We start from the raw sequence: 27035 nt of genomic DNA, 5'->3' as shown, positions 1-27035 counted from the left end.
CATAGGTAGCTAACAGTCTTTAAATTTGTTTGACATTGTTTCAGGTTTCAGAAACTGATGAAAATTTATTGTGCTTAAATGTACATGGCGTTGATAACTATTTGTTGAATTTCTAGCTGTCAGAGATTGTACGTGAGTTCAAGACAACAAATCGATTGCTGCTTACAGGAACTCCTTTACAGAATAACCTCCATGAGCTGTGGGCCTTACTCAATTTTCTTTTACCTGACGTCTTCAATTCTGCAGATGTAAGTTGAGGTTTGGAAGTAGAGTCTTGTTCTCATTGTTTTGATTCCCGGGCTGCTTTCTGCAGAAGAGAAGAATGACTAGCCTAGTAAGAGACACGTGATGTGGAAGACCAAGATTCAGTAGAAGCTCTGCGGCTTATCTAACTGTAGACTACTTTTTTTGCTCTACCTAGTTAAAACAGTGTATTCTGTTAGTGCAGATAAGGCCTCAGGCCAGTAGTAGCAAATGTAATACTTTAAATAGTTCAAGAATTATGCAAAGTGGAACAAAATTTCGGAAGCAGTGCTGAATGAAGTATGTGAGGCATTCAAATAGGCATAAGCCTTTTTTCATTTAGAATTAGAGTAATCTTTCTCCTCTTGTACTGCTAACGTTTTCTTTGCTTGTATTGCCTGCTTCAGTTGTTTTTGCTCAGTCGTCCATATAATTTACTTAAAGATTCTGGTGTCTTTTTCATTTTTTACCTTTTTGCCCTATCATTACATAAGGACTAAGGGGAAGAACTTGTATACTGCAGTGATGAGCGTGGAAAACCATTGTAAATTAAGCAAAGTAACAGTATTTTGTCTGCAGAGTTACTCATTTGACTTGAATGTTATAACGTGCTGGGGAGCTGGTGTAGAATTGCAGACTGATTGTAGAAGTTATTTGTCTCAAGATTTATGCCACTCTCAGCTGGAGTGAAAGAGTGTCAGTGTGTCTGTTAAAGCTACAGATCATAAACTTGTTCATACCAATTGTGCTGTTTCTCACCACAGGATTTTGACTCATGGTTCGACACTAAAAATTGTCTCGGTGATCAGAAACTTGTAGAAAGACTTCATGCTGTAAGTAATTAAAGCTTTAATTACGTGTCGTTGTTAACAGGCACAGTGTGAAAAAGAAACAGATTGTTTCCTCCTTCATCTCAGCTGAGAAGATGGATGAGAAGGTATTTAGTTACAGAAATGCCCAGCAGAATTTTCATGAATTAAATATTGGAACTTATTATTATAGATACTGCTTTTTGTAACGTTACTGTTTGAAGCAGACAAAATCTATACATAAAATGTGAAAAGGAAGAATTTTGAGATCTTTTTGAAACCACTTCTTATTGTGAATAGTATACTGATACGCATGGCATGCTAGTTTGAATAAAGGCTTGCCTTTACTGTTGTTTTACTGTGTGTGAGATAAAAGACATTATCATACAGTAACAAAATAGAAGGAAGTACAACATACATTACTTATCTTTCACATATTGGCGTATTTTGTATACACTGCTAGTGGAAATGAAACAGCTTATGTTAAAAGGTAATAAATAGATTTTGCAAGCTTATGGGTTTAGGCCTTGCTTAGGATAGCAACTGGGATAAATATGGCAATCTTTATAGAATCATAGAAAGTTTTGGGTCGGAAGGGACCCCTAGAGGTCATCTAGTCCAACCCCCCCCACAGCGAGCAGGGACACCGCTAGCTAGATCAGGTTGCTCAGAGCCCTGTCCAACCTGGTCTTGAATGTTTCCAGGGATGGGGCCTCCACTACCTCTCTGGGCAACCCGTTCCAGTGTTTCACCACCCTCATTGTGAAGAATTTCTTCCTTATATCCAGCCTAAACCTACCCTGTTTTAGTTTAAAACCATTACCCCTTGTCCTGTCACTGCTGTCTCTACTAAAAAGATTGTCCCCATAGAATCACAGAATCACAGAATAGTAGGGGTTGGAAGGGACCTCTGTGGGTCATCTAGTCCAACCCCCCCGCCGAAGCAGGGTCACCTACAGCAGGCTGCACAGGACCTTGTCCAGGCGGGTCTTGAATATCTCCAGAGAAGGAGACTCCACAACCTCCCTGGGCAGCCTGTTCCAGTGCTCCGTCACCCTCAGAGAGAAGAAGTTCCTCCTCATGTTCAGACGGAACTTCCTGTGCCTCAGTTTGTGCCCATTACCCCTTGTCCTGTCACTGGGCACCACTGAAAAGAGCTTGGCCCCATCCTCCTGACACCCACCCTTCAGATATTTGTAGGCATTTATAAGGTCCCCTTGCAGCCTTCTCTTCTTCAGGCTGAACAAGCCCAGTTCCCTCAACCTCTCCTCGTAGTGGAGATGCTCCAGTCCCCTCACCATCCTTGTAGCCCTCCGCTGGACTCTCTCCAGTAGCTCTTCATCCTTCTTGAACTGGGGAGCCCAGAACTGGACACAGTACTCCAGATGAGGCCTCACCAGGGTAGTGTAGAGGGGAAGGAGAACCTCCCTTGTCCTGCTGGCCACACTCTTGTTGATGCACCCCAGGATCCCATTGGCCTTCTTGGCAGCCATCTTTCCTATAGGCTCCCTTTAAGTACTGAAAGGCTGCAATCAGGTCTCCCCGCAGCCTTCTCTTCTCCAGGCTGAACAAGCCCAACTCTCTCAGCCTGTCCTCGTAGGAGAGGTGCTCCAGCCCTCGGATCGTGAGTGTGAACTTAGCCTATCAGTGGACAACTTCATTTTGCAGTTTAGCAGAATTTTTCCAAAGAAGTCACCGTGACAGCAATAGCTATTGATTGGTTCTGAATAAATATCAGATAATCGAATCTGTTAGTTTTGTGTTTGAGGCAATCAATTTTCTAAATTAATCTGTGGAAAAACTCTTAATTTGTGTAGGTTTTGAAGCCATTTTTATTGCGTCGCATAAAAGCTGAAGTAGAGAAGAGTTTGCCACCAAAGAAGGAAGTAAAAATTTATCTTGGGCTCAGCAAAATGCAGAGGGAATGGTGAGTTATTTACATCAAAGTAGGATTCTTTTCTGGTAAAGAACACTACAGGTGTTAGCACTGATTTTTTTATTTTCTTGGAGTTGCATGTTAAGACAGTCAAATGGAGAAGCCTATTTACAGCTGTCTTTGGGGCTTTTTTTAAAGATGCACAAGTTACAAAGAGCTCAGGAAGGGTAATGAAAAGGGTGGGGAGGAAGAAAGCAGAAACTTCTTTTCCTTCCTTAATTTTATTCGGAAGAACACATGCCTGCTGTGTTTCCTCATTTGAACCAAGTATGTATGCACCAGTAAAAGTCTGAGCTGAAATTAATACAAAACCTTGAGGAGCCACATACCCGGAAGAGATGTGAAAAAAGGAGCTAGGTCAGTGTAGCAGCTTCAGTCAAATAAACTGAGATCTTTAATCCACTTTGTACTCCGAAAATGGAACTGTAAGATAACTCAGTAAGTGACAGATCATTGTCACTGACTGACAAATTGCCTTTCATGTTTAGGTATGGATTTATACATCCTTATTATCAGTCACATGTTTTTGCCAAGTTTTGTAATAGTGTAGCTCATTATTACGTAAACAAAGCAAACTCTTACATCCAGAAATGAGTAATTAGGATATTGCAGGGTTTCATTTATGTTATAATACCAAATGAAAATGGAGAGTTGTTCAAAATTGCCTGTAAAATATCAGGTATACAAGGATCCTGATGAAAGATATCGATATTCTGAATTCGGCTGGGAAAATGGATAAGATGCGTCTGCTGAATATTCTGATGCAGCTGCGGAAATGCTGTAACCATCCTTACCTATTTGATGGTGCTGAGCCGGGCCCTCCTTACACCACTGATACGCATCTCATCACTAACAGTGGTAAAATGTTAGTTCTGGATAAACTGCTAGCAAAACTCAGAGAGCAAAGTGAGTACCATTTATGAACAGTAGTTATACGAGTGCTTGCTGTAAGTAAAACTGCCTGCCAAAAATTGGATAGTTTGATTCTTGTCTTTCCTCTAGTGAATGCATTTGTTACTTTCAGTGAGGTTTTTGTTGAAAATCATTTTTCTGTAGACCTTAACACATGGAGCGAAGGAAGTCTTACAGGAGTGATGGGGAAGACTAATAATATGGAGAAGTAGAAGGAAAGGAAGAGCAGAGCCTCCTTTCTGCTGTCTTTAAGAAAATCTGTGATGAGAGGAGGAGTTTGTCTGTGCACATCAGTTGTCTGCTACTTATATGACAATGGCTTAAAGTGTTCTGTTTCTTCTGTATAAATTATCAAATAATCTGTCCTGAGGAAAAGTTAAATCAATACCAGAAAAGTAACTTCAGAAGAAAGATTTATTTGAGTGAGTTAGACATAGTACAGAATATTTCACATGAATTCTTGCTCATGTTCTGTAGTAGGTTCTGTGATAAGATTCATGTGAAAACATAAAACCAATGGCAAAACCTTCTGTGTTCTGTCAGGGTCCAGAGTTCTGCTTTTCAGTCAGATGACTCGCTTACTGGATATTTTGGAAGACTATTGCATGTGGCGAGGATATGAGTACTGCCGACTTGATGGACAGACACCACATGAAGAAAGAGAGGTGAGAAAGTTGTATATAGACAAATTCCTTTTTTTTTACATATTAGGTTAGTAAGTTGTTATTCACATATACCTATAAGTAGCTACCATCATTGTTTAAAGTAGAGCAAAAATGGTACAGTTTAAAAAGGCTGCTAAGGGTATGTGCATTTCCTAACCAAAGTCCACATGAAAGCAGGTTTCATTTGTTTGTCAACTAAATGGGAAAATGTTGTAGCTTGTGGACTCAGAATGGGTTTTCCCACCTGTGCAAACCAACAGTTTCTTACTTCTATGAAAAATTGGTTTTGGTATGAAAATTCTGTAAACTTCAGAGAAATTTCCTTGAAAAGCCACCAACATATTGGAAGCTTGTTTGAAAACTCTGATACTTTAACAGATACTTTTTTTTTTCTTTTAGGAAGCAATAGACACATTTAATGCTCCCAACAGCAGTAAATTCATTTTCATGCTGAGTACCAGAGCTGGAGGTCTTGGAATTAATTTGGCAACTGCTGATGTGGTTATTCTCTATGATTCAGACTGGAACCCTCAAGTAGATCTGCAGGCCATGGTATGTTAACTCCCCAATGCACATTCGTTTGTTGAAGCTGTCATTGTTCTGTTTTGTGTGTTTCCAGAACTTGCATTTTTGTTATTTTTTCTTTACTTTTTATATTTAATACAAGAACTAAGGAGTTGAATAAAAAGGGCATAAGCACAATTGTGGAGTAAACTGTAGATTTTTCTCTGTAAATGTCTGTCTTAATTGTTTTTGTAACAGAATGAAATTACTTCTGTCAAAATACTACTAGATCAATTTGTTTATCCATAGAATTAGTCTTAATTCTGTCTTTCCAGAAGACAACCATAAACAAATAAGAGGGCTGTTTCCAAATTGATAGCAAAGAATTAAACCCATGCAGCTTTATATTTCGCTCTTTTGGGAAGCTTACGCTTTTTCAACCCACCTTGTTTCTGCATAAGTGTAAAATCGTTTGGTGGTGACACCAGGGGTAAAAAAAACCCCTTGTCTTTGGGTTAAACATACTAAAATCTTATCTTTCCGAGTGCTCAATATCAAAGAATTAAGTCTATAATTTATTTCATGTGGAATAAAAAAATCACATGATCCTTCTCATGATTGAGGAGGGTAGATTATTTTTTCTGTGGTTTGTGGTTTTTTTTGTTTTGTTTTTGTTTTTTAATGCCCTTAAACACATCAAATATTTGCTGTGAATAACTCATCCTTTTGACATGCGTGCTAACTACCAATAGTAGACTGACTGGAAGCAGATGAGTGATTTGTAAGCTTTAGTAGAATTTTTCAGGAAGAAACGAATATTGTGCAGGAGAGTAAAAGATACAAGGACTCATGTCTAAGGGGCAGGCAGAAAATCCTGGTACCAACAGCCTGAAGGCCAGTTTAACTTTTCTATTTAAGAGGACAAAATAATATTTTTCTTCATGTTTTCCAGAGAGAATGAACACAAGTTTTGTTACAAAAAAGTATAGTATGTTAGTCATATAACCTCATTTGCCGTGTATTGTGCCTATGCTATGTGAGCTGTGTATTGATGCTTTGGTGTAGCTAGCTTGGGACAGCTACAGTATTGAAGGTGTGGCTGCGTGGGCTTTGCCCATGGAATTAATACGCTCGAGACAGGGACGCCAAAGTTTCTATACCAATGTCAAGTGAGAATTAGTTTGAAAGCAGTGGAGGGGTGTATGCGTATGCACTGTTGTATCTCCACTTGCCAGCTGCAGTCTAGGCAGACATTCGGTTCCCTTCATTTACAGTGAGGTAGATGCGTTGATTACTGTATCACAGAATCACAGAATAGTATTCTACAATACTGTAGAATGACTGTAACTTGAAAAGTGTGATAGCCAGATGTAAGTAAGTATTACTGTACTGGTTTTACGTTGTATGCTCTTGAATAAGTGAGGAACCAAGAAGTATATGCTAGTTTCAGTCTGCTGTTTCTGCTGTATAGCAAGCTAACTTGTCTATTGCTTGTGAGTTTTTGTTGCTGAACACTCATTAATTTATGTTTGTTAGGATCGTGCGCATCGTATTGGTCAAAAGAAACCAGTACGGGTGTTTCGACTAATCACTGATAATACTGTTGAAGAGAGGATTGTAGAGAGAGCTGAAATAAAACTGAGACTGGACTCTATAGTTATACAACAAGGTATCAACTGCTATATATGTTTGTCTGCAACAGAATTGTTCAGTCCCTTAAAGTATGGGTTAAATAACTGTACAGAGGTACAGTATGAGAGAAAGCAGGCCTTGTGTGTAATAGCAGTACACTAAATAACTGAAGAAACTATAACATGTAAGCTATTTACTTGTTCAGTTGAAATTTTTGAAAAAATTGTATTTTCTGAAATAATGTGGGCATAGACTTACACTAAGACTCTAAATGAGGAAAGCAAACTACAGCTGAATAGTTGTTACTTGATTTTTGTGATATGTTAAAAAGGAAAAAAAGAAAGAATGTTCCATGACAGACAGATGTATTTATATAGGCGCTAATTTACTGAACATTACAACTGCTTTGTGTGCCTGTGTTTAGAAGCTCTTGGAAGAATAGTTGGTCAAAAACTAAGGTTCTTAAGCTAAGTTTTGGAGGTTGGTTGTATTTCCAAAAGGGGGGGCTACTGAAAGGATACTGGTCAAAACTTTGGTCTGTGAAGAAATGAGATAGGATAAGTGAAATTTTGGGACAGAAATTAGAGTTTTGGGAAAAATACTCAGAGATTTGCGTTCAAATCAGTGAAGTGAGTGTTAAAGATCTTAAGTATTTCTTGATAGTAATTACAGAATACTTTGTCATTTTTCATCTTGAAATAGGATTTTGATCTTAAAAGTTCAGCTAACTTTGTAAGAATAAGATTTTAAACATAAAATTTGGATTATCTGAATATGAAACACTCTTCATTACGGCTTGATCCAAACTTGTTATTTTTTTCTTTTCCTTGAAGTTCCCAATTTCTGTTTATTTTCAGCTCAAATGAAACATAATTTTTTCTGTATTGTTGTTTTGTTTTTCAATTCTTGTTCTGCCAAAGAACTGAAAAAATCTGCTGTTTGCACTGTCCTGCTAGAACTTCTGTATTATAACTTTCAACATGTTTCTTCTAATTTTAGGAAGGCTCATAGACCAACAGTCCAACAAGCTGGCAAAAGATGAAATGCTGCAGATGATCCGGCATGGAGCGACGCATGTTTTTGCTTCCAAAGATAGTGAGCTGACAGAAGAAGATATAACCACTATTTTAGAAAGAGGTGAAAAGAAGGTTAGAGATTGTTTCATACAGAATTTGAAATATGTCAAACATTAAATATGTAGGACCAAAATATAAATTAAGTCTGATTATGTAAACCTATTTTTATTACCAACTATTACTTTACTATTTGTAAATATTTCAAAGCTTATGAAAGTCTTGAAAGAGTAGAATTAGTGAGTTGTAATTATTTTCAAAGTTCAGACTGTGTGCACTGTATCTTAAGCATTGTTTATTTTGTGGGCTTTTAGAAAGATGTAAATTTTATGCCAACAATTCTAACGGACACAAAACCTTTACGGAACTTTATTAGCAAATAGGTAGCTCTGTAGAAAAATGACCTGCCGTTTCAACTCCAAAGAGCCAGGCATAAATTTCATTTAAATTTAGAAGTTCAGTCGTAACAGTTGTAGGGCTACATCCTAGCACAAAAAATGTAGTTTAATGGAGAGTCTTGGAGTCAGACTGTTCAAAATCGAGAAGCACTATGGGCATTTTTCCTTACAAGAAAAAAGTAAGTAGAAGCTTAAAGCAGAAAAAGACATCAAGAATGTTTTAAAAATGATGAAAGCTGCTTTTTTTCAGAAAAGACAAAACAGCTTGGGTGAGCCTACAAGTATCTTCCTGTGTTTCAGACAGCTGAAATGAATGAACGATTGCAGAAAATGGGGGAGAGCTCCTTACGAAATTTCACTATGGACACAGAGATGAGCTTATATAACTTCGAAGGTGAAGATTATAGAGAAAAACAAAAGGTAATTTTTCTTAAAGTCTTCAAGAATTTAGATTAGAGGTGCAAGCATAAAGGCCTTACTAGAAACGTTAATGGCTATAAAGGTTATTCTAGAGAAGTAAGAAGCTACTGAAAAATGCACTTAGCTCTGCAGAAGCATCAATATTCTGAATTTTGGTTAAATTGGCTTTCAGCTCCACTGTTTTTATTCATGGTAAAATCTGATAATATTGCAAAAATACTATGTTGCATCCTACCGTACTGCTGCAGTCAGCATTATTTTACTGCCACATGACAGAGGAAAAACCAGGCCTAATAGTGATTTTGTGGAACTTGGACTTCAGTCTTTTGTGCAGTGAAAGTTTTAATCGCAAGCGTTAATGTGAACAGTTTGTACAATGATTTACCTAGCTGTAGAAGGATCATTCAAACAGAGGTATTGGGCAGCATCCCACAACGTTACTGCTGTGCGCCTGTGTTTTGTGTGGGATGTATGGTAAAGATATCCTTGAGATCTTATCTGGAATCAGATCTTATTGTTAACTACAGAATGCCCTTCTAACCCAGGTTTCTTATCGATTCTGAAGAAACATTTAGAAAAATCAAATATTTAATGAGAATAGTGTGGGGTGTGTGTATATACATAAGATTCTTTTTTTATGTGGATAATTTCATTACAAGAAGTTAGCTAAATACAGCGTAGTCTTGAAATATGCTGTAGTAAGTTGAATTCAAGTAATCTAGTTAAGATTAATTTGCTGCTAATGGATTTCTTTGCCAGTGTTGTTGCCTCTGTAGAGGTTACTAATTGTGATATTTAGAGGAAAAGCAATTAATTTGTATCACAAGATAGTATAGAATTCAGAGCCTAGGTTCTCGGTCCTTCCATTGTGTTTTGGTTGATGGAATCATAACCTTACTCATGTGTCTGAAATAAGTAGAATACTGTAAAGGGATCTGTCATGCCACTGCACTCCCTTACTTATGCATTATCTTTTATGCATTATAATCGGGTATAATTTCTAGCTTCTTTTTGAGCTTGTTGTAGTATCCAAATTGTTAAGCACAACCATTAGATTTGTCATGCAAAATACATTCCTGTTTTGCTGTGCCATGTTAGTCATTATTTTTGTAACTTTAGTAAAGCGTATAGTTACTTTAAGATCTCTTTATTCTATTTTGCATGTAGATGAGCATGATGGAATGGATAGAGCCTCCAAAACGAGAACGCAAAGCTAATTACGCAGTTGATGCTTATTTCAGAGAAGCCCTACGTGTTAGTGAACCGAAAGTGCCAAAGGTAAGGAGCTGACAAGTGTGGAGGGTTTTTTATGTTGTTATTTTGCGCTTCTCTCCCATGTTGCTGGTGATAAAACAAATGTATTTACGAAGTGATAGGTTGCCACTGCTGCTGAATTACAGCAGTTTTATTGCACAGAAATCAAACTTCTATAATATTAATGTATCTGTATATTTTTGAAGGCTCCACGACCTCCAAAACAACCAAATATTCAGGATTTCCAGTTTTTCCCACCACGGCTATTTGAACTTCTGGAAAAAGAAATTCTGTATTACCGTAAGACTATAGGATATAAGGTAATGGGTTTTTTTTCTCTTCAGATTAGTGAAATGTATTTGTATTCCTCTTTGCAGTTTTATTGGAACCTTGACAATAGCTAAATGAAGTAAATATGATGGCAACTAAAAAACACATCATTCTGGTCTTACTTTTTGCAAAGTGCTTCTCATTGTGAAGGAACAAGGCTTAAAACCTCTATTCACCTGTTTCTGTTCCATTGTGGAACCGAAGAAGTAATCTAATTCCTTCTTTCATTAAAAATTTCATAGAAGTGTAGCTTTGTGGTGGGTTCCTAACAATAAAATAGAGTAGAAAAAAGAAAGATGGTTCTAATCCTTCATATATTTCTCAATAACAAAAGTGTGATATGTGGTCTGAGGTGAGAATAATGTTTTTGGCTGATATAAGATCACCTTCCATCTTTTGTATATCTTGTGCAGAAAGTAGCTTAAGGTAATATTGAAGCTGACTTTGTGTTGATATGATGGTAAGTAAAGTGACATCAGTTTTCCTTCCGTTTTGCTGGGACATAAAATGTGTGAAGGTGTGGAGAAGTCTGAATATATTACTACTACAAAAAGAAAATCAGTCGGCAGACTTTTTTGTCGTACTGTGCCTTAGCTGAATTTCTTCCTCTTCCCTGCTGACATTACTGGAGGTACAGTGAACATGGATTGTATTTTGATGTTGATTTTGATTACTTGTGCCAGTATTGGCTGAGTAAATCAAATGGATCCCCTACTTCCAGACATGTAACTTACTTTATAAAGCCCCATGTTTCGTGGCAGGTTGCAGCAGGAAGAAATCACATTGAAACTGTGTTGGAGAACATAAGCTTGTCATACAAAGCAACAGATAGGGAATTGGTGTTTCTAAAAAGTAGAATGAGTATTAGCAAAACATATTTTTGAGAAAAAGCAGAAGGTGTCTTCAAATCTAGTTTGAAACAAAAAGAATTTTATGTGGATGGCAGGATAGAAGTAAGATCAGAATTAAAGGAAGTGTAATTAGCTTAGGTAAAGAAATTATTCAGTTGATGCTCCAACAAATAAGGATGAGAGAATTGCTGATGTTGACAGTATGCGTGTAGAGAGGTGTTTTGGTCCTGTTAATGAAATCTGACAGATTGGGTAGGTCGAACATGAATACTTGTCATCTTAAAGTTAGATTACTGTTTACTGGTGATGAAAGTGATAAACTTGAAGAAGTTTGTTCTGCTTTGAAATGGAAGTATAACTTTCCATCTGAAGAGAGTTTCTTATTAAAACTGAAGACTGCCATAAGCAATATCAGAAGATGTAAAATAGGTAGAGACCAAGCTTTGTGTATCAGTCTTAACTTAAACCACGAAAGACAAGAAAATTTCTTAGCCAGATGTTAAAAACTGCTCTTAACTTCCTTTGCCTTTTGCTGCAGAAACATGTAAGATCTACAAAATCTTTACTGGGTACTGGTTTCTGACTTGTTAGCTGCTGTGTAATATGGCATTGCAATACACAGTTTAAAGATCACAAATATTAAATTGGTATCGGTGTGGAGAGGGACAGATAAAATGTTTCTAGGCCTTGTTTACATGGTGTTGTCTGTCTGGTCCTTACTTTGGCAGTATGCATAGCTTTATAGTAAGCCTGGCAGAACTTAGCATTTCATCGTAGTTACAAACCATGATGAACTGTTGGATATAAGAGAGCAGATCCTTAGCTAATGAAAAGTGCCACTGAAATCAGTGAACTAAGACAGCTTACACTAGGTGAGGCTCTGCTCTCAGAATATCCCTAAGTCTGTGTGTACAGGTGATGGGTACAGGGCATAACAAAACTATAATATAAATTTGACAAAATCTAGTGCTAGTTCTGGTAGGAAAGGCTTAAGCTAAAAGATTCGAATCTAGGTAAAACATCTGGTAACTGTTGTACAGATCAGTGCTGTAATATTTAGTAGTTAGAAAAAACATATTTTACCATTTATGTGTATTCTACAGTGTTTTTACTGAAATTTTTAAAGTAGTGAATAGGTCTCGTTACTTATAGGTGAAGATAAACTTGACATTAAGAGTTAGTGAGACAAGAAAGAACAAACAGATAAATGATAGTATTTGATACATCACCTTATCTTGGAGGATAATATTTTCAATTTTGCAACAGTTTGTAGATACTGATGAAAATATTCTGCTAGTTATTTGAAAATATTTTTACTGTTTGTTTTTTGCTAAGTAGCTGAGGTGTGGGGTGGTGGGTTTTTCTTGTTTGGGTTTGGTGGTTTTTTTGTTTGTGTGTATTTGTTTTGTGGCAGGTAGTGCTTAGTGGGTGTGGACTACATCAGTCCTGTGAGATCTAACATGAGCTTGTAAATTGTAAACCAAGGTTGGCAGAAAAGTGTACAGTCTCTTTAATAATACTGCTGCACTACTGCTTATTGATACCTCTGATTTTAGGTCCCCAGGAATCCTGACCTCCCAAATGCAGCTCAGGTACAAAAAGAGGAACAAAAGAAGATAGATGAGTCTATGCCTCTGAATACTGAGGAAACTGAAGAGAAAGAAAAGCTTCTAACACAGGTAACGTAAAAACAGCTGAAGTATTTAATCATAATTTTTTTTACTAGTATGGCATATAAATACTAATAATGATAAATATGTACAGGAAAGCTACAGTGATGTTATAGAAAGAGGACATTGCACAACATGTAGTGATTCTGCTTGGTTTTGGTTCGAGGGACCTTTCCTGTCCTTGAAAAAGCTTACGTCTTGGTCACCTGCTATTTCCTTGAATTCAGAAAATCCGAATTCCTTGATTCAGAAAGTTTTCTGTCAAAGAATTGGGCATAGTGTACCTTGAGAAGAAATTTTCAACGTCACAATTTGACTGTTATTTTCACCTTTTTATAGCCAAGGAAATATTTAAGCTGGTGCTGATGTGCATGTCAGAACTGCTGTTAATGCTTAAAAAGTAGTATTTGTATTGTATATATTAGACTTCTTGTAAAGATGCTACCGAATTGTGGAGCGAGTCTGTTCAGCTGGAGAACTGACAGAGTTCCTTGTAAATGTATTTCTGTGGTGAAAGAAAGTCAGTACACTGCAAATTGTTGTTCAGGCATGTGATTTTCTTGTTTGTTTGTTTGTTCTTGATGTTTTCTCCTTTCCCTCTCTTTACATTGCAATGTCTCATTTGTGGATGATGTTTTTGTGCATTGCATCTCACTTAACTGCTGTTCAGTTTTGGATTCATTTTGTCGGTACATAACAAATTTTCGATTTGACAGTGCTATAGAGTTTCCATTTGATTGCGTCTTTTTGGACTAGAGATTTTCTTGACATACTTATCCTTTCATCCAGCTGTTTGTCTGATTCAAGGTTTGGAAATGTCCGAAGTCATCATGATACTTGCATTGGTGCACCCTATAGTCCCAAGACATTTGTTGCTTGTATCTGCTGAAGGGTCACTTAAATAAAATTTCAGTAACCTGTCATTGAGCTTGTTTCTTTGGAGAAATACCACATAAAAAGTTTAAAAAGAAGTAGGAGCAAAATGCTCTTACTAATGCATGTGGAGTCAGGCACAAAAATAACTGTTTAGATTTCTAATGATTCAGTAATAAACCCTGGATAATACAAGTTTATGGAAATCCTGAAAGACCATTAACCACTGTAATTATGTGCCATTGCAGAGGCATCGCCAACTGGAGCAAATGATACATACATAAGACAAAATCTTGAAAAAGGTTTCCCTTCTACGTAGTAATGCCTTCTTGGTCTCTTGCCGCTTACAGGGTTTTACAAACTGGAATAAAAGAGATTTTAACCAGTTTATTAAAGCTAATGAGAAATATGGTCGTGACGATATAGACAATATTGCTCGTGAGGTGGAGGGAAAGTCACCTGAGGAGGTCATTGAGTATTCAGGTTTGTGATATTTTGAACTTTATTTCTTAATCACATGGTATTACCATATTTTTTTGCTACATGTTCTTGTAAGATTACCATATGTAGAATTTGGTGAGTATAAGATTTTTTTTTTTTTTTTTTTTAAAGTACGTGGTGGTTCTTTTCAGAAGACTTGATTCTGTTAACAAGGTTGGATTTGCAGAATATGAATATACCTTCAGTTGCCTTTATGCTTCCTTAGTCAAAATTTAGAACTCGACATAGTTCGTTTGCATTGACAACACGGTCTTGTGGAATCATCAAGTTGCCTTGTAGTGGCAACATGATTCCTTATGCTGTGGGTATATATGCTGTTTTAGCTAGTACATGGTGTCTTTGTCTTTTGTATTTACACAATGCTTTTTAATTTGTATGGAATTATTCCTCTTTCATTGTTGGATTTAATTTTACTAGATGCCTTTATAAAATTTAGCTTTGCAATGTTCTTCCCATAGCTTAAAAAGGAATAGCTCCACAAGAGTTCCCTTCAAAGTGTTGAATTTATTTTGGGTTGGCTAAAAGATGTCGCTGGAGAAGGCACAAATTACTAGTTTTTAGAGCAGTATTCTCTGACCTTAGAGATAGCTAGTGAAAAGTGAAATATGGATATGACTAGCAGCTCTAGACTGTTTCATCATTGTTACGAAAAGCTATCCTTAAAAGTAATTTTTTTGCAGAGATTCACTTGGCTGCAAGTAATTATGTTAAATGTTAACTCTGTTTAAGGTTGTTACTAAACCTTTGCTTACAGTTAGCTTTTAAAGACATTGAATAAAGGGTCTGTGCAAGTTTATTTCTTGGCTAGCACAGCAAAAGGGAGAGTGTTAACAAATCTTTTAAGAATTAATGGAACCACAGACTGCATTCCTTTTTTGCTGGAGTGCCTCAACTGAGTAAAGTATTAAGACTAGAGGAAACGATTTTATTTTACAAATTATGTTTTGCATTTTTAGCTGTTTTCTGGGAACGTTGTAATGAACTACAGGACATTGAGCGGATTATGGCTCAGATTGAACGAGGAGAGGCAAGAATTCAGCGAAGGATCAGTATCAAGAAAGCCCTCGATGCCAAAGTAATCATCGCAGGTTTTTCTTTTTCTGCGGCTGACTTCTTCCAAATTCCTTCAGAAAAGGAGAAGTTGGGGATGGGAGTTCTGTCTTTTTATATAGCATATATATAGTATACATTATATAGATAATCTACACTAATATATAATAAATCCTTGATGTAATCCTATGTTTATAGGCCTTATTTTTGTTTTTCATTCAGATCGCAAGGTATAAAGCGCCTTTTCATCAGCTGCGTATTCAGTATGGAACAAACAAAGGGAAAAATTACACAGAAGAGGAGGACAGATTTTTGATATGCATGTTACACAAGATGGGCTTTGACAAAGAAAATGTGTACGAGGAACTAAGGCAGTGTGTGCGCAATGCTCCTCAGTTCAGATTTGACTGGTTCATCAAATCTAGAACTGCAATGGTAGGTAGCAGTTACACAGACTGAGTCATTAAATGAAGCATCTTGTTCCTTTTTCTAAGCACCATCACGTAAAATTTGGGTTTGTGCTAGAATATTGGAGTCTAGGAAATACGTGCTGAAAAAATAACTTCAGTTTTTATTCTTATTTATAGTTTTTAGTAAAATAACCTTTTTCCTTAGTACAAGAAACAACACAATACGGCTGAAACAAACAGATTAGAAAACCTGCCAAGCTGAAGTCCCGTGTTACCCAAAGGGTTTAATGCAGAGGTAGACTATCCTTACAAATTCCCTTGTTACTTTTATTACAAGCTAAAAGTTTTACCAAGCAATGTCTCTTAAAACATGACGGATAGTAAAGACTGAAAACACCTGAATTATACCCTGGGAGGAAAGAACAGCTTTTCTAATATTGGTACTTAATTTCTAAAAGGGTGAGGAAATTTAGGGATTCATGTAAGAGTTAATCATTGAAGTAGTTGGTTTAAAGTGCAGTTTGTAGCTGTGAAGAAGGATTATTACATGCAAGTGCTTAACTTTTTTTTTTTATACATTTCTGAGGATTTTGTTCATACTTAGAGAATATAATACAAGTTTAATAGCAAGTAGACTAGTACTCTGAACTTCAGCTTTTTTTTTCCTTTCTCTGAAGAGTAGAGCCTTTTTTTTTTTTTAATTTGATCATTAAGTGGGAAGTTATAACACTAACAGAAGCTGTGGTAGTTGCAAATAATAAGCTATGTAGGTACCAACCTCAGAATATGGGACTCTTTAATGAAAAAAAGCTGTTAGCTCTCCCCTGGAATTTTTGCGTAGATCTCCCCTGATCCAGTTCCTTATGAGTAAAATTTGTAAGTCTGTACACCTTACGTAAGAAACACACGCGTGTGTTTTCATGTGAACGTACTTATATGGGAAAAATGTACTTCCAGATTTTTTTTTTATAGTACCAGAAGTAACTTCATCTTACTCACTTGTGATGGGTGAGAGCTGGCATCTGTTTTTTGTCTGCTTGAATACAAAACCATGTTGGTCTTGGCTGATAAAGTGGAGCACACTGTCCCTTATACAGCTGACAGATTCTCCTCATTGCCTTGTAAGCAAATTTCTAATTACATCACTGCAGCATAGCATTTAACTTAAATGTCATTTCACATACAAATCTGGATTTCATAGTAGTTTAGCAGTTGCAGAACCACTGCGTTATTGTTTGCTGTCTTCATTTCCTGGCCTCAGGATTTGTTTATAAAATGTTCTTTCAGAGTGCTGGGTACCGTACTAAGATTAAATAAAACATAAGATAAAATATTTAAAATGTGTATTTGAACAGGTGGGAATATTGCTTTTCCCAGTGCTACTTACAATTATACAGTACAATTTCTACTTGATGTTTCAGCAATTAAAGTGTTTCTGGATAGTGCAGCAGTTATCCCTTAATTAAAAAGAATTACGAGCTTTTCTTGCTAAAATGTCCGTTTGGAGAAATACTGTATTTTAAAACTACATCCATAAAGACAGAAACTTCCAATATTTAGTCTATTGCGAAGTTTCTTTTAAGTCGTCTGTGGGGGAAACTATTTAAGTAAATCATAGAAATTGGTACTAGACATTAAAAATGTAGCTCAACATTTAATATGAGTTGACATATAGCCAAGTCAGGGATAGAGTTAAATATTCAGTTTAAATCTTCTTGACGATCCTTATGTTCAGTATAATTTTCTTTTTAAAGGGAATAGGAATCATTTGCTAAAGTGTAGAAATACATTCTGTGGTGTCTAATGCTGAATTGAGGCACTGGCAATATAGTGAATCTGTTGGCTGATCTTTTCTTTTAGAGTTCTATCCATTAATATTAGTATTTTTAGTTTTTCTACTATTATGCTGTTGCAAAAGAATAGTACAAAAATACAAAACTAAAGTAATCTTTCAACGTGCTTTTAATTTTCTGAGATGTTTTAAATTGTCATATGTATAGTACAGTAGTTTATAACTGCCAATCGGGTGTATATTTTATGTATTCAAATATCCTGACATTTGGGGAATTATTAATTTCTGTGGGTCCGTTTTGCACTGGTTTTCATTTACATAATTTTTATGAAGAAAAGTGCTGGAAAGTCACTTGATACCAAGAATAATGAGCAAAGTATAAATACAAATCTCTATAAACGGGTAAATAGTAAGTTCAGTGAAAGTGGATAAAACCTCTTAGAATACTGAAATTCACATGTGATCTCAAAATTACCCTTGATTACATTCAAACTGAAACAAAACAAGACAGAAAGGGCGGTGGGATTCTGAAAAGGACTTGCCAGGCTCTCCGAGAAAACTCTCTGTTCTACTAACCACTAGATGTCTCTTGAATTCCGTATAAAGAACTAATTTATCTTCCATCTTCTTATTTCTGTTTCTTCTCCTTCTGAAAATTTCTCTTCGGAAAACAAAAATTCTGCTTCATTTATTTATTCCAAAACCAGATGGTCTACCCAAAATGTAAGTTTTCAAAGAGATTGAGAGTGCCTAAAACTGTAATTTTCAACTCGGCACAGGGGTTTAAATTTTTAAGTTTAGTTGTAGTTGTTCTTTTATTTCTGACCATGCAGGAAGAATGCAAAGTGTTGTGGCAGCAGTGAATCATGTACTTATTTCTGAAGTAATAAATAATGCATATTCTCTGTTACCTTTCTGCAAACCCTACCCAGTATAAGACGAATGACTCCTTTGTCAATACAGGAATATACAGGCCTGCTGACAGAGCTTAGGGCTACTTTCACTCCCAAGTCAGCATCTCTGCCTTCAGTCATGCAGAAGGTGATGGTTCAGTGCTCCCATCTTATTTATTGCAATACCAGTCTTTATAGCTATGAAGGGGTGAGCAAAGTACATCTTAGCTCTTTCCATCCTAAAGAGAAAAGTATCAGGCCACACTGAATAAAATCTCATCTCCGAAGGCACAAAGCATTTTAAACTGTAAGTGTATTTTAATAGTAATAAAATGGAATGGATCAGTCCATACTGCAATTTCGGTAGCTCAGAGCAGGATTTATTCTGCAGATTCTTTCTGATGGGAGGTGTGGAAGAAACCTGTGTGCGTATTGCATGTTACTGTCAATTGCTGCTGTGATTCTCCAGAGAAAATGGGTTTTGAGTCCATCCTCTGTCCACAGCATGTTGTTCTGGAGTAGTAGTCCATCTGGAAAGTCTTAACCGTGAACCTGTACACTTTAATAAAGGTATGTTATGCAAGCATTTTTCCCCAGGAAAGAGGAGGATTTTTCTTAGCGCCTTAGGCAAATGGATCAAGGTTATTTCTTAGTCCTCGTTTCTTGTATACTGGAAAAGATCTAGCTGATTGTTACTGCGGAGCAGCTTGTCATCACTCTTTACCTACAGCTCCTAAGTCTTTGAGTGCAAGTACATAAATTGAAATGATGTAAAATGCTTCTGACATTGACTGTCATCTTTCTACTTCTGTCTTTTACTTTTTATCATCTCTGTTCATCTACAGTGTGTAGATTTTTGGGACAGAGGCTCTCTTTTGTTCTGCGTTTGGGGGTGCAATGTATGCTGGGGTGGCTTGCACTCAGGTTTTCTCAGACTTGTTCCCTTTTTATCTAAAAACTGTTGTGTAGGTGGAATGTGAGGGGTTTTGTTGGTTGAAGTGAGAGTATTTTAGCTCCAGCAGGACTGTCGCATTCCAGAGCACAAGCGTGACACCCGGATTTAAGGTTGCACCTGTACTAGGGGATGTGGGGTTACTTTTACATGGATGTGGTAGAAATGACTCATTATAATACTCTGTTTGCAAAACCACATGCATGGGGCTGGAATACTTCCAGTAGGGAGCTGTAAAGAAAAATGTCCTGGAGTAATTTTTTCTTTTTTTTTTTTTTTTTTTTAAATTCATGCAGTGGCAGAATTGTCTGCGTCCATTCTGAATTAGACAGCTTTCACCCAAGGCCATGGAACCCCTTTGGTAGAGGAAGCTGTGGAAACTGTAGAACTTGAGGAATGTGGCTAAGCTTGAGGGTATTAACGTCTCGGAGAAGAGTCATATGCTTGGCTGTTTCAGAATGTTCAGGATCAAGAAAGTGTGCAGGCTGGATCGTTTTCCATCACGTAATGTGCTGGCTGAGGCAATGTACAGGTTACAGATGCTGAGAAAATAGAGACTAATTCCAGGGCGAAAGGTCACCTGTTCACTTCATTGCAAATAGACCAGTTGTAGATTAAGATTTATGCTACTAGGTAATTTGAGGATAGCTTGTGGTTCAGAAATTGCTTCATTGAATTTAATAGAGATAAGACACATTTTTCTGGCTTTTTTTCTCAGAAGAAAGCTTCCTGCTTGGAGTTGGGAAGAAAAGCACATGGAGTCACTCTTTTCAATGTACATAGAACATATATAATAGTGTATACTCTGTTTTATTATAATTATTCAGTATTTGGTAAGAGATTTTTGGGATGGGATACAAGAAAATGTCCAGGTCAAATGAGTTCCATTAACAAAGCCAACGGTTACTAACTGCAATGCAGATACTTTTAGAGTTGTATTGGAAATATTTTTTGGTTTATATATGACCTTACGGCATTTAATCTTGATCACTTTCAGATTGCTTGGAGGCCTTGATCTAAAAGCATTTAGGGCCTGCTACATTTTGGGTGCTGTTTGAATAAAAAATACAACAGTGAGTTCATGATCTAAGACTGGATAGATTTTTGCCAGTTTGGAGCTTTACAGTGTCTTATCACAAAAAACTAGTCTGTGTGCCACAGCGAAGCATTACTTCATAGCTTTGATTCCTTTTCTCTCTGCTTTAAAGATATACTTGAAGACCTCTTTTCCTAAAATCTGGCATAGTATGCTGGCAGGGTGTAACTTGCTTTATCGAAACAAGATGAAAGATGAGATCAGTCTTTTGGGGTGTCACTTTGGAAGATACAGACAATCCTGAAAACTCATTGTCAAGAAGTTTGAATATTTCAGTAAATATCTCTCTAGTTATAAAGAAGGTTGCACTAAGGTAAAGACAGATAAACAATAACTAAGCTAATCTTATTAATGCATAAATATTGAATGTTTTTGGAAAACTGAAGTATTTTAGAACTCAAGAGTTTTGAACATTTTCATGTAAATGAGAGAGTTCATGTAATTTATTTAGAGAGTTTAATGTTTTCTTTTTCCTTAGGAGTTCCAGAGACGCTGCAATACTCTCATATCATTAATAGAAAAAGAAAATATGGAAATTGAGGAAAAAGAAAGAGCTGAAAAGAAGAAAAGAGGAGCAAAAGTTACAGCAGTATGTTTAGCAGTACTTACTTTACTTCTAGTGGGGCAGAACTCAATTATATTTTGTTAGACAATGAAAAAGATAATTGTAGCCACTGAATGTTTTAGTATAAACCATTAGTTGAGAGGTTAAACTGAAGTATTTGTCTATTCATAGCTTTCCTAGATTTCACGTAGGTATTCCCAGTTCATAGGTTTTTGGGGCTTTTTGTTTTAGAGAGGAGTCTTAATCATTTAAGTAGCAGAAGAAGACTTTAAGAAAATGTAGTGCTGCCCTCTTTCTACCTACATGTTTACATTATGTGTTTGCTTCAGTTTAATCTCAGATTGTTATTCCTCCCCTACAGAGTAGTTCCTAGAAGAAGAAATTATAAGAAGTGCTTCTCTTATTTTGAAGAGTTGTCATCTTTAGAACAGAATTGTGTATAAGTCAAGGTCCTGATCTTTTCATCCAATTCATGGTATGTGTGGTACCTGTACCACTGAGACCATGTAATGATTTCAAGAAGATAAAAAGGGTAGCAGAATTAAGTGTTGAAAGCTGGGAATTTTGTTTGCCCTTCCTTTACATCCTACAAAGCCGCACTGAAGCGTATAATACATTAGGGTCACTTATCTTCTTTCTGAGTAGTAAGTTTTGTACTTAATTTTTTTTTTTTTAATAATGCCACCATTTTGTAGAATTTATAAAATATTTTTTTCTCTTTCTAGTCACAGAAAAGAAAAGCAGATTTGGCATCCGAGAACTCTGGAAAAAAAGATGCTAAGAAAGTGAAGTCATGAACCGGAAAACTGAATGCTAAACGTAAACCTGCCACTTTCTTCTCTTCATCTACAAGTATTAATTACCAACTTCTTTGTATTCATGGTACTCTCCCCCAGATCCCATGGTTTACTTTTGCAAATTTTGTATACTTTACAATGTCTTTCTCTACCTAAAACGTGTAGCTTTATCTTATGCATTCCAGTATTTGTGTGTACTGTATTTTGTGAGTTTCAGGTCTTTGGCAAAATTCACTCAGTCTTTGTTTTTTTGAAGCTTGTGCTGAGGTTTTAGCTTTTATATGTTTTATATGCTGCTGCTTTGAAAGAAAACCTAGATTCTATAGCTGTATTATTGTTGTTTCATATTTTAAATTTGGAAAATAAACTGACTTAATTATTTGAAGAGAAATATACTCCACCTTTTTTTTCCCTACCCTCTCTCCATTTTTGGAATAGTTGCGTTTAGAGTGAATGTTAAGGTTTGTATAATTGTGCCTTCATCATCAATCAGAGCTTTGTTTTTTTCAGAGGAGTACTTAGATAGGATCAGGAGCATGACAAAACAAACAAAAAAATCTAATTAGACTGACATCCTTGTTTGCTGTCAGCATTAAACTGACATTTTTCTCTGAAATGTTTGGAAGGAAAGCCAGCAAATACTTAGACGTTTATTTGTTTCTTTATCACTGTTTTTTGCTGGGCTTAATACAGGCTTAAGCACAGGGTGAGGTGTTTTTCAGAATGACCTCCGGGTGAAAACTTTTTTATGCCTAATAAACTGAAGAGTCAACTAACAGCTTCTTTTTTAAGTAACAAACAAAATAATTAATTTTCTGGTTGGTAGGCTGCTCAGCTGTGCTGCCTTGTGCTAAGAGATCTTTGCTACTCTAATCTCTGCTAACTTTCTGCTTTTACCTTTGATTCAACGTGTCAGTCAGAAGCAATGGGGATATGTTATGGAGTGCTCCTTTTTGGTATTTCTATTTTAATGAAGGGATGAAAGTGTTGGATGTATGATTTTTTGACTTGGCAAGAATGGCCTTTATTAAGCATGTTCATAGTTTCTGCTCACCTCGGAGTCTCTGCCTTTCCCAGATCAGTAGAACAGTGACTGTGACATCTAATGTTTTACTTTAATCTTCTGTCTCTGATCTCGTGTTCAGTATGGACCTTGCTACAGTGAGACATGCCCTCATAATGTCAAGTCTAGATTTGTGCAGTGTGCTTTACATGGTACTTCCCCTTGAAGACTACTTGTAAATTTCTTCTAGTGCAGTTTGCTTCCTTCTGTGGTTTGAGGTGTTTTGAGATGAAAAAACATCTTTAAACTCTTTGTATTTCATGCTTTGCATTGGCTATCTTCTTCTGTATTTGTAAAAGTCAGGACTTTATTTTATAAAGAGTTCTGGAGTCTTAGGACAGAGTTATGCCCATATTCTTTTGTGTCATTTAAAGTATATTGGAATGTCTTTGAAGTTTTCTGGGATTTATCTCTGTAAGCTTGATTAGTAATTTCCAGCCTTTCTTGACAGTCTATGTTTAAGGTTTGGGACAAAATGCTTGTGGTGACTTGGTTGAGTGTTTTGAAAGATCAGTAATTTGATTTTGTATTTTGGAATGTATCTTTTGTTTGGGGACCAAGTTATAAATTATTTCACTGGGCTTTTATTTGCAAGACTTGTGGTGTAAGAAAGGACATTCATCTGTTGAGATCTGTCTGAGTTGAGAGCTGCATCTGATAATGATGAGGCACAACTTTCAGACAGGTAAGTGATGGGTGTCAATGCATGCTTTTAAATGAGTGTGCAACCCAGATGGGATAGGTCTACTCAGAAAAGGAGGATGTCTTTTCAAATAATATTTTTGTTACTGGAGTAGGTAACATCCTGCTTTATCCTTGAGAGAAGGACATCCCGTGTAATTATGGGCTGGAAAAAGGCAGTGCAGCTACATACATATATAATCACAAATCCCTAGAGCATTGCTATTAATAGAGAGAGGAAGATGCCTTATTTACATTTGCTTTTCGGCTCCTGTGTCACTCAGAGTTTATGGCCTGAAATTATAAAACCAAGTAAAAAGAGGAGGGAAATAAAGGCTGAAAGAGCCGATCAAATTTTTACTGAATTACACAGCTAGGTCTAGACCTTATTCCATTACTCCTATTTAGCATTGGGTGAATATTTTAATGTTTTAAGCCTTGAAATAAGTGTATTCTGGTTTTGTTTACTGTAGATTAGCTTTGTTTGACTTGCATGTTTTTGTGTATCCAGTTTCTCTGTGTTGCAAAGTATATGGAAAGTCTTCAAATGGTACTATCTCAACTTGTTCTTTTATGCAGATGTCTTGGTTTCAGTTACCGCTTAAGTTAATGTTCACTTTTCTCCTCCGTCGATGACATGATCTACCAGCTGTATAGCAAAAGATGATGCACTTGTTCTTCCAAATATTATCCTCTTGATCTGACAGCTTCTCTGAAGAATGATAGATGCTCCCAGGAACTATCTGTTACCTCTTACAGTCTGTAGTTCCTAGTTAAACTGAATGTGCAGTTGAACAACAGTTCTTGAGAGCACTTCTACACTGTGTACTAGTTCCTCAGCATATTGAGTCTTCCCATCCATCATGTCCCACAGTGACAACTAAAGAAAATTGCTAACAGCTGCTGGTCAGGATTAAAGTAAAATGGATCTTTCTTTTCCTTTCATTCTTCTAGTTGCAGACAGACACACAGTATGTGCCTAGCAGTATCTAAATGATATGCTGCTGTGACTCAAAATTAGATGGACTGAAATAGAAGAATCTTCCTGCTTTTAACTACTATTTTCTTAGGCAAGGAATACTGTTTGTAAGAAATTTGTAAGAACTGAATGTAACGTGATACAAAACTTGTGAAAAGTCTGGGCCTTTAAGCAATTTGAAATTTGAGTTGTCAAAAAATGACATGACAGAAAATCTTGAAAATAATTTGTTGTTTCCTTTTAAGTAGACAACTGAAATTTGGTTGTGTTAGGGTTGAAGAAAAAGTAGTCATCTAGCACCTTGTACATGTCAGGCAGTGCATGTAACATCCTGGGAGGGGTCACAACAGTTGTGTTCTTTTTCTTTTCACATATTCATTGCTTTCAAATTGTCAGTTCTTTTATTTTTGAGTTATGTTAGTGATGACAATAAATAAGTCACACAGCTGACCATCTTAATTATATTTAATTTCAATTTTTTATAATGACATAGAGGAGGAATGAAGCTTTCTGCCTGCTGATAATACTAGACCATCTTTAGAGAAGTGGCATTACTATGCTAAAATACTCAGTACCAATTTTTTATTGTAGATTAGCAATGCTTGTTTGATTCAGTGCTAATGCTGGTTGTGATTTAAAAAGCCCCAGCTTTCACTCTTTGAGATCATAAGGGAGAAATACAGTATATGGAAATTAATCAGAATCTTTCGAAATGCCTGATGGAAGTGACTTCTGTTACGCAGCTCCTGCAGCACCAGCAGTTCCTGCTGTGCACTGCTCTATGGTACAGGTGCTCTCCATGCATGCCTCTTCCCCAGGTTCACTGGAGAGATTAAGTACTCTTCAGTGATCACAAATTAATGCCAAAGCTGAAAAATGTGGGCCTTAGCGACTGAAATGGATTTTTGCAGTCGGCAGCGGTTTATGTGAATGCAAGGAGACATGGTTGGTGCAGACGTTGCCACTGGTGGTGCTCGAAGGGATTGATTACTGACTGCAGTTCTGATCTGGCGAAGATAGCTTGACAGTTGTTATGTTTAGCATAAGTTTATCTGGTCTGTGTACTTAGCTTTAAGCATGTATGTAAATGCTTTGGTGGGTCACAGTTACAACATTTGACATGTTCTTTTTCTGAAAAAGTTGAAGTTGAACTCTGTTTGCATATTTTGAAGTGTAATGTACTCTATAATTGCATTTGCATGATATCAATCCTTTCATAACAGCCTTAACAGGGGTAATATTTGCTGCCTCAAAGGTATGTCTACATTGTGTTGTTGGAAGATAACTTCTGAACTTTTTAAAATTGAGATTCGTTTCTTAAGTTGTACATATATAAAAATAAAAGTTAATATGAACCTGATGTCTTCTGGTACAGATGTGTCCGTGCACTGGGATACTGTTCAAAATAGTTTGATTTGTTTTTGTTGCTCTTATACCTCTCATTAACTTTCAGGCTGTGGTAGCTGAATGTAAGGGTGTGTGGGGTGTGGCTGTTCTACATTTGTTTTCAAACTTTCTAATTTCCTGTAACCTAAAATAAAATACTAGTAGTGCCTGTACTTTTGTGACAGCTTTGCCTATGTTATCTTTTAGTATGGTGTGATACAGTATCATTATTGATCCTGCATTAAAGTATATTACTGTTTTTCTGTTATTCAATACCTCTGTATTACTAAAATACAATACTTCGGAGCTGAAGTCATAGAATGGTAGGGACCAGGAATTTTGTCACTGCAGCTGTTGATCGCTACTAGACATGCTAGATATTCTGCTTGGAGAGGTGCATGTCCTCAATGAATGCTCAGTTTTTCACTTTTTTTTTTCTTAGGATGACCCCCTAGGGAAAAAAAGAGATGGTAAGGAGCTCTGGAAGACCAGTTTATCCTGGCATTGACCGGTAGCAATTCTGTCTGCTTCACAGTGACTTTTGGTAGACCTCACTCTTTCAGGTGAGGTACCTGGACCAGGAAGAAGGATCTGTGAAAAGAGATGTTGACTGCCTTACCTTGTCCTCAGTAGCAGGCCGAACAATTGTTGGGTTCACTACAAGAAGGATAGTTATTCCAGATAGCTTTGCTTAGTGCCAGGTCGAGCATGATCCCACAGCTAGTTTCTACTTCTTAAATACTCTCTGTGGTGGTCTACCAGCACTGAAGTCTACTGATTTCAAGATTTTGTTGGAAGCAGTACCTGCCAACTGTTTTGGAGAAGATGCTGTGTTCAGACATCGGAACTCTTAATGGAAGCAGTGATCCTGTCTGCAGAGCTACTCAGTAACTGTGGAGGAGTTTGGTACTGTCATGTCAGGATCATTCTTGCTGTCAGCATTCAGTGTTTTTGAGAAGATCCGCCTGTAGTCACCTTTTTCAGGGAACAGACCTTTTTATTTCTACATGAAAGTTTCTTGCCATAAGAAAACAGGCTGAAAAGTAATCTTCATTTATCTTCCATTTGTTAATTAGATAGATGCTGCTGAAGGCCACAAAACCTTAAATTCCACTTGGCAGTTTGGTAAATAGCATTCATTATGTGTCTTCTTTCTTTAGCTTAACAGGTGGATGTTCTTCAGGAGACCACTTCATGGTGAGGGGTTAGAGTCCAGTAAGGCTGCTTGTATTTCTCTTTCCTTAGAACTATTGCTTTCACATTAAGGCCATAAAACGGCCTTCTGAATTTCTAGACAGCT

At 36.6% G+C, this 27035-nt stretch overlaps 1 protein-coding gene across 4 annotated transcripts in view; it reads left to right on the top strand.

Moving 5' to 3' along the window:
• SMARCA1 (SNF2 related chromatin remodeling ATPase 1) overlaps positions 1 to 25709 on the top strand; it is a 37295-nt gene extending 11586 nt beyond the window's left edge. For 3 of the 4 annotated variants that reach the window (XM_075435883.1, XM_075435885.1, XM_075435886.1), the window contains 17 exons: positions 117 to 248; positions 1008 to 1076; positions 2870 to 2979; positions 3668 to 3894; positions 4444 to 4565; positions 4965 to 5117; positions 6606 to 6738; positions 7701 to 7849; positions 8473 to 8592; positions 9760 to 9870; positions 10053 to 10166; positions 12584 to 12706; positions 13921 to 14053; positions 15028 to 15146; positions 15344 to 15556; positions 20743 to 20853; positions 21555 to 25709. In XM_075435883.1, coding sequence (XP_075291998.1) covers positions 117 to 248; positions 1008 to 1076; positions 2870 to 2979; positions 3668 to 3894; positions 4444 to 4565; positions 4965 to 5117; positions 6606 to 6738; positions 7701 to 7849; positions 8473 to 8592; positions 9760 to 9870; positions 10053 to 10166; positions 12584 to 12706; positions 13921 to 14053; positions 15028 to 15146; positions 15344 to 15556; positions 20743 to 20853; positions 21555 to 21626 — 2211 coding nt within the window. In that variant the 3' untranslated portion in view covers positions 21627 to 25709. Of the gene's footprint in view, positions 1 to 116; positions 249 to 1007; positions 1077 to 2869; positions 2980 to 3667; positions 3895 to 4443; positions 4566 to 4964; positions 5118 to 6605; positions 6739 to 7700; positions 7850 to 8472; positions 8593 to 9759; positions 9871 to 10052; positions 10167 to 12583; positions 12707 to 13920; positions 14054 to 15027; positions 15147 to 15343; positions 15557 to 18607; positions 18787 to 20742; positions 20854 to 21554 lie in introns of those variants that run through there. The other variant, XM_075435884.1, reaches the window with a different exon arrangement.
• Positions 25710 to 27035: the final 1326 nt, after the last annotated feature.

The sequence above is a fragment of the Opisthocomus hoazin genome, chromosome 14, assembly GCF_030867145.1.
Source record: "Opisthocomus hoazin isolate bOpiHoa1 chromosome 14, bOpiHoa1.hap1, whole genome shotgun sequence".
Taxonomy (NCBI): domain Eukaryota; kingdom Metazoa; phylum Chordata; class Aves; order Opisthocomiformes; family Opisthocomidae; genus Opisthocomus; species Opisthocomus hoazin.
This window is presented reverse-complemented; position numbering and strand designations above follow the sequence as displayed.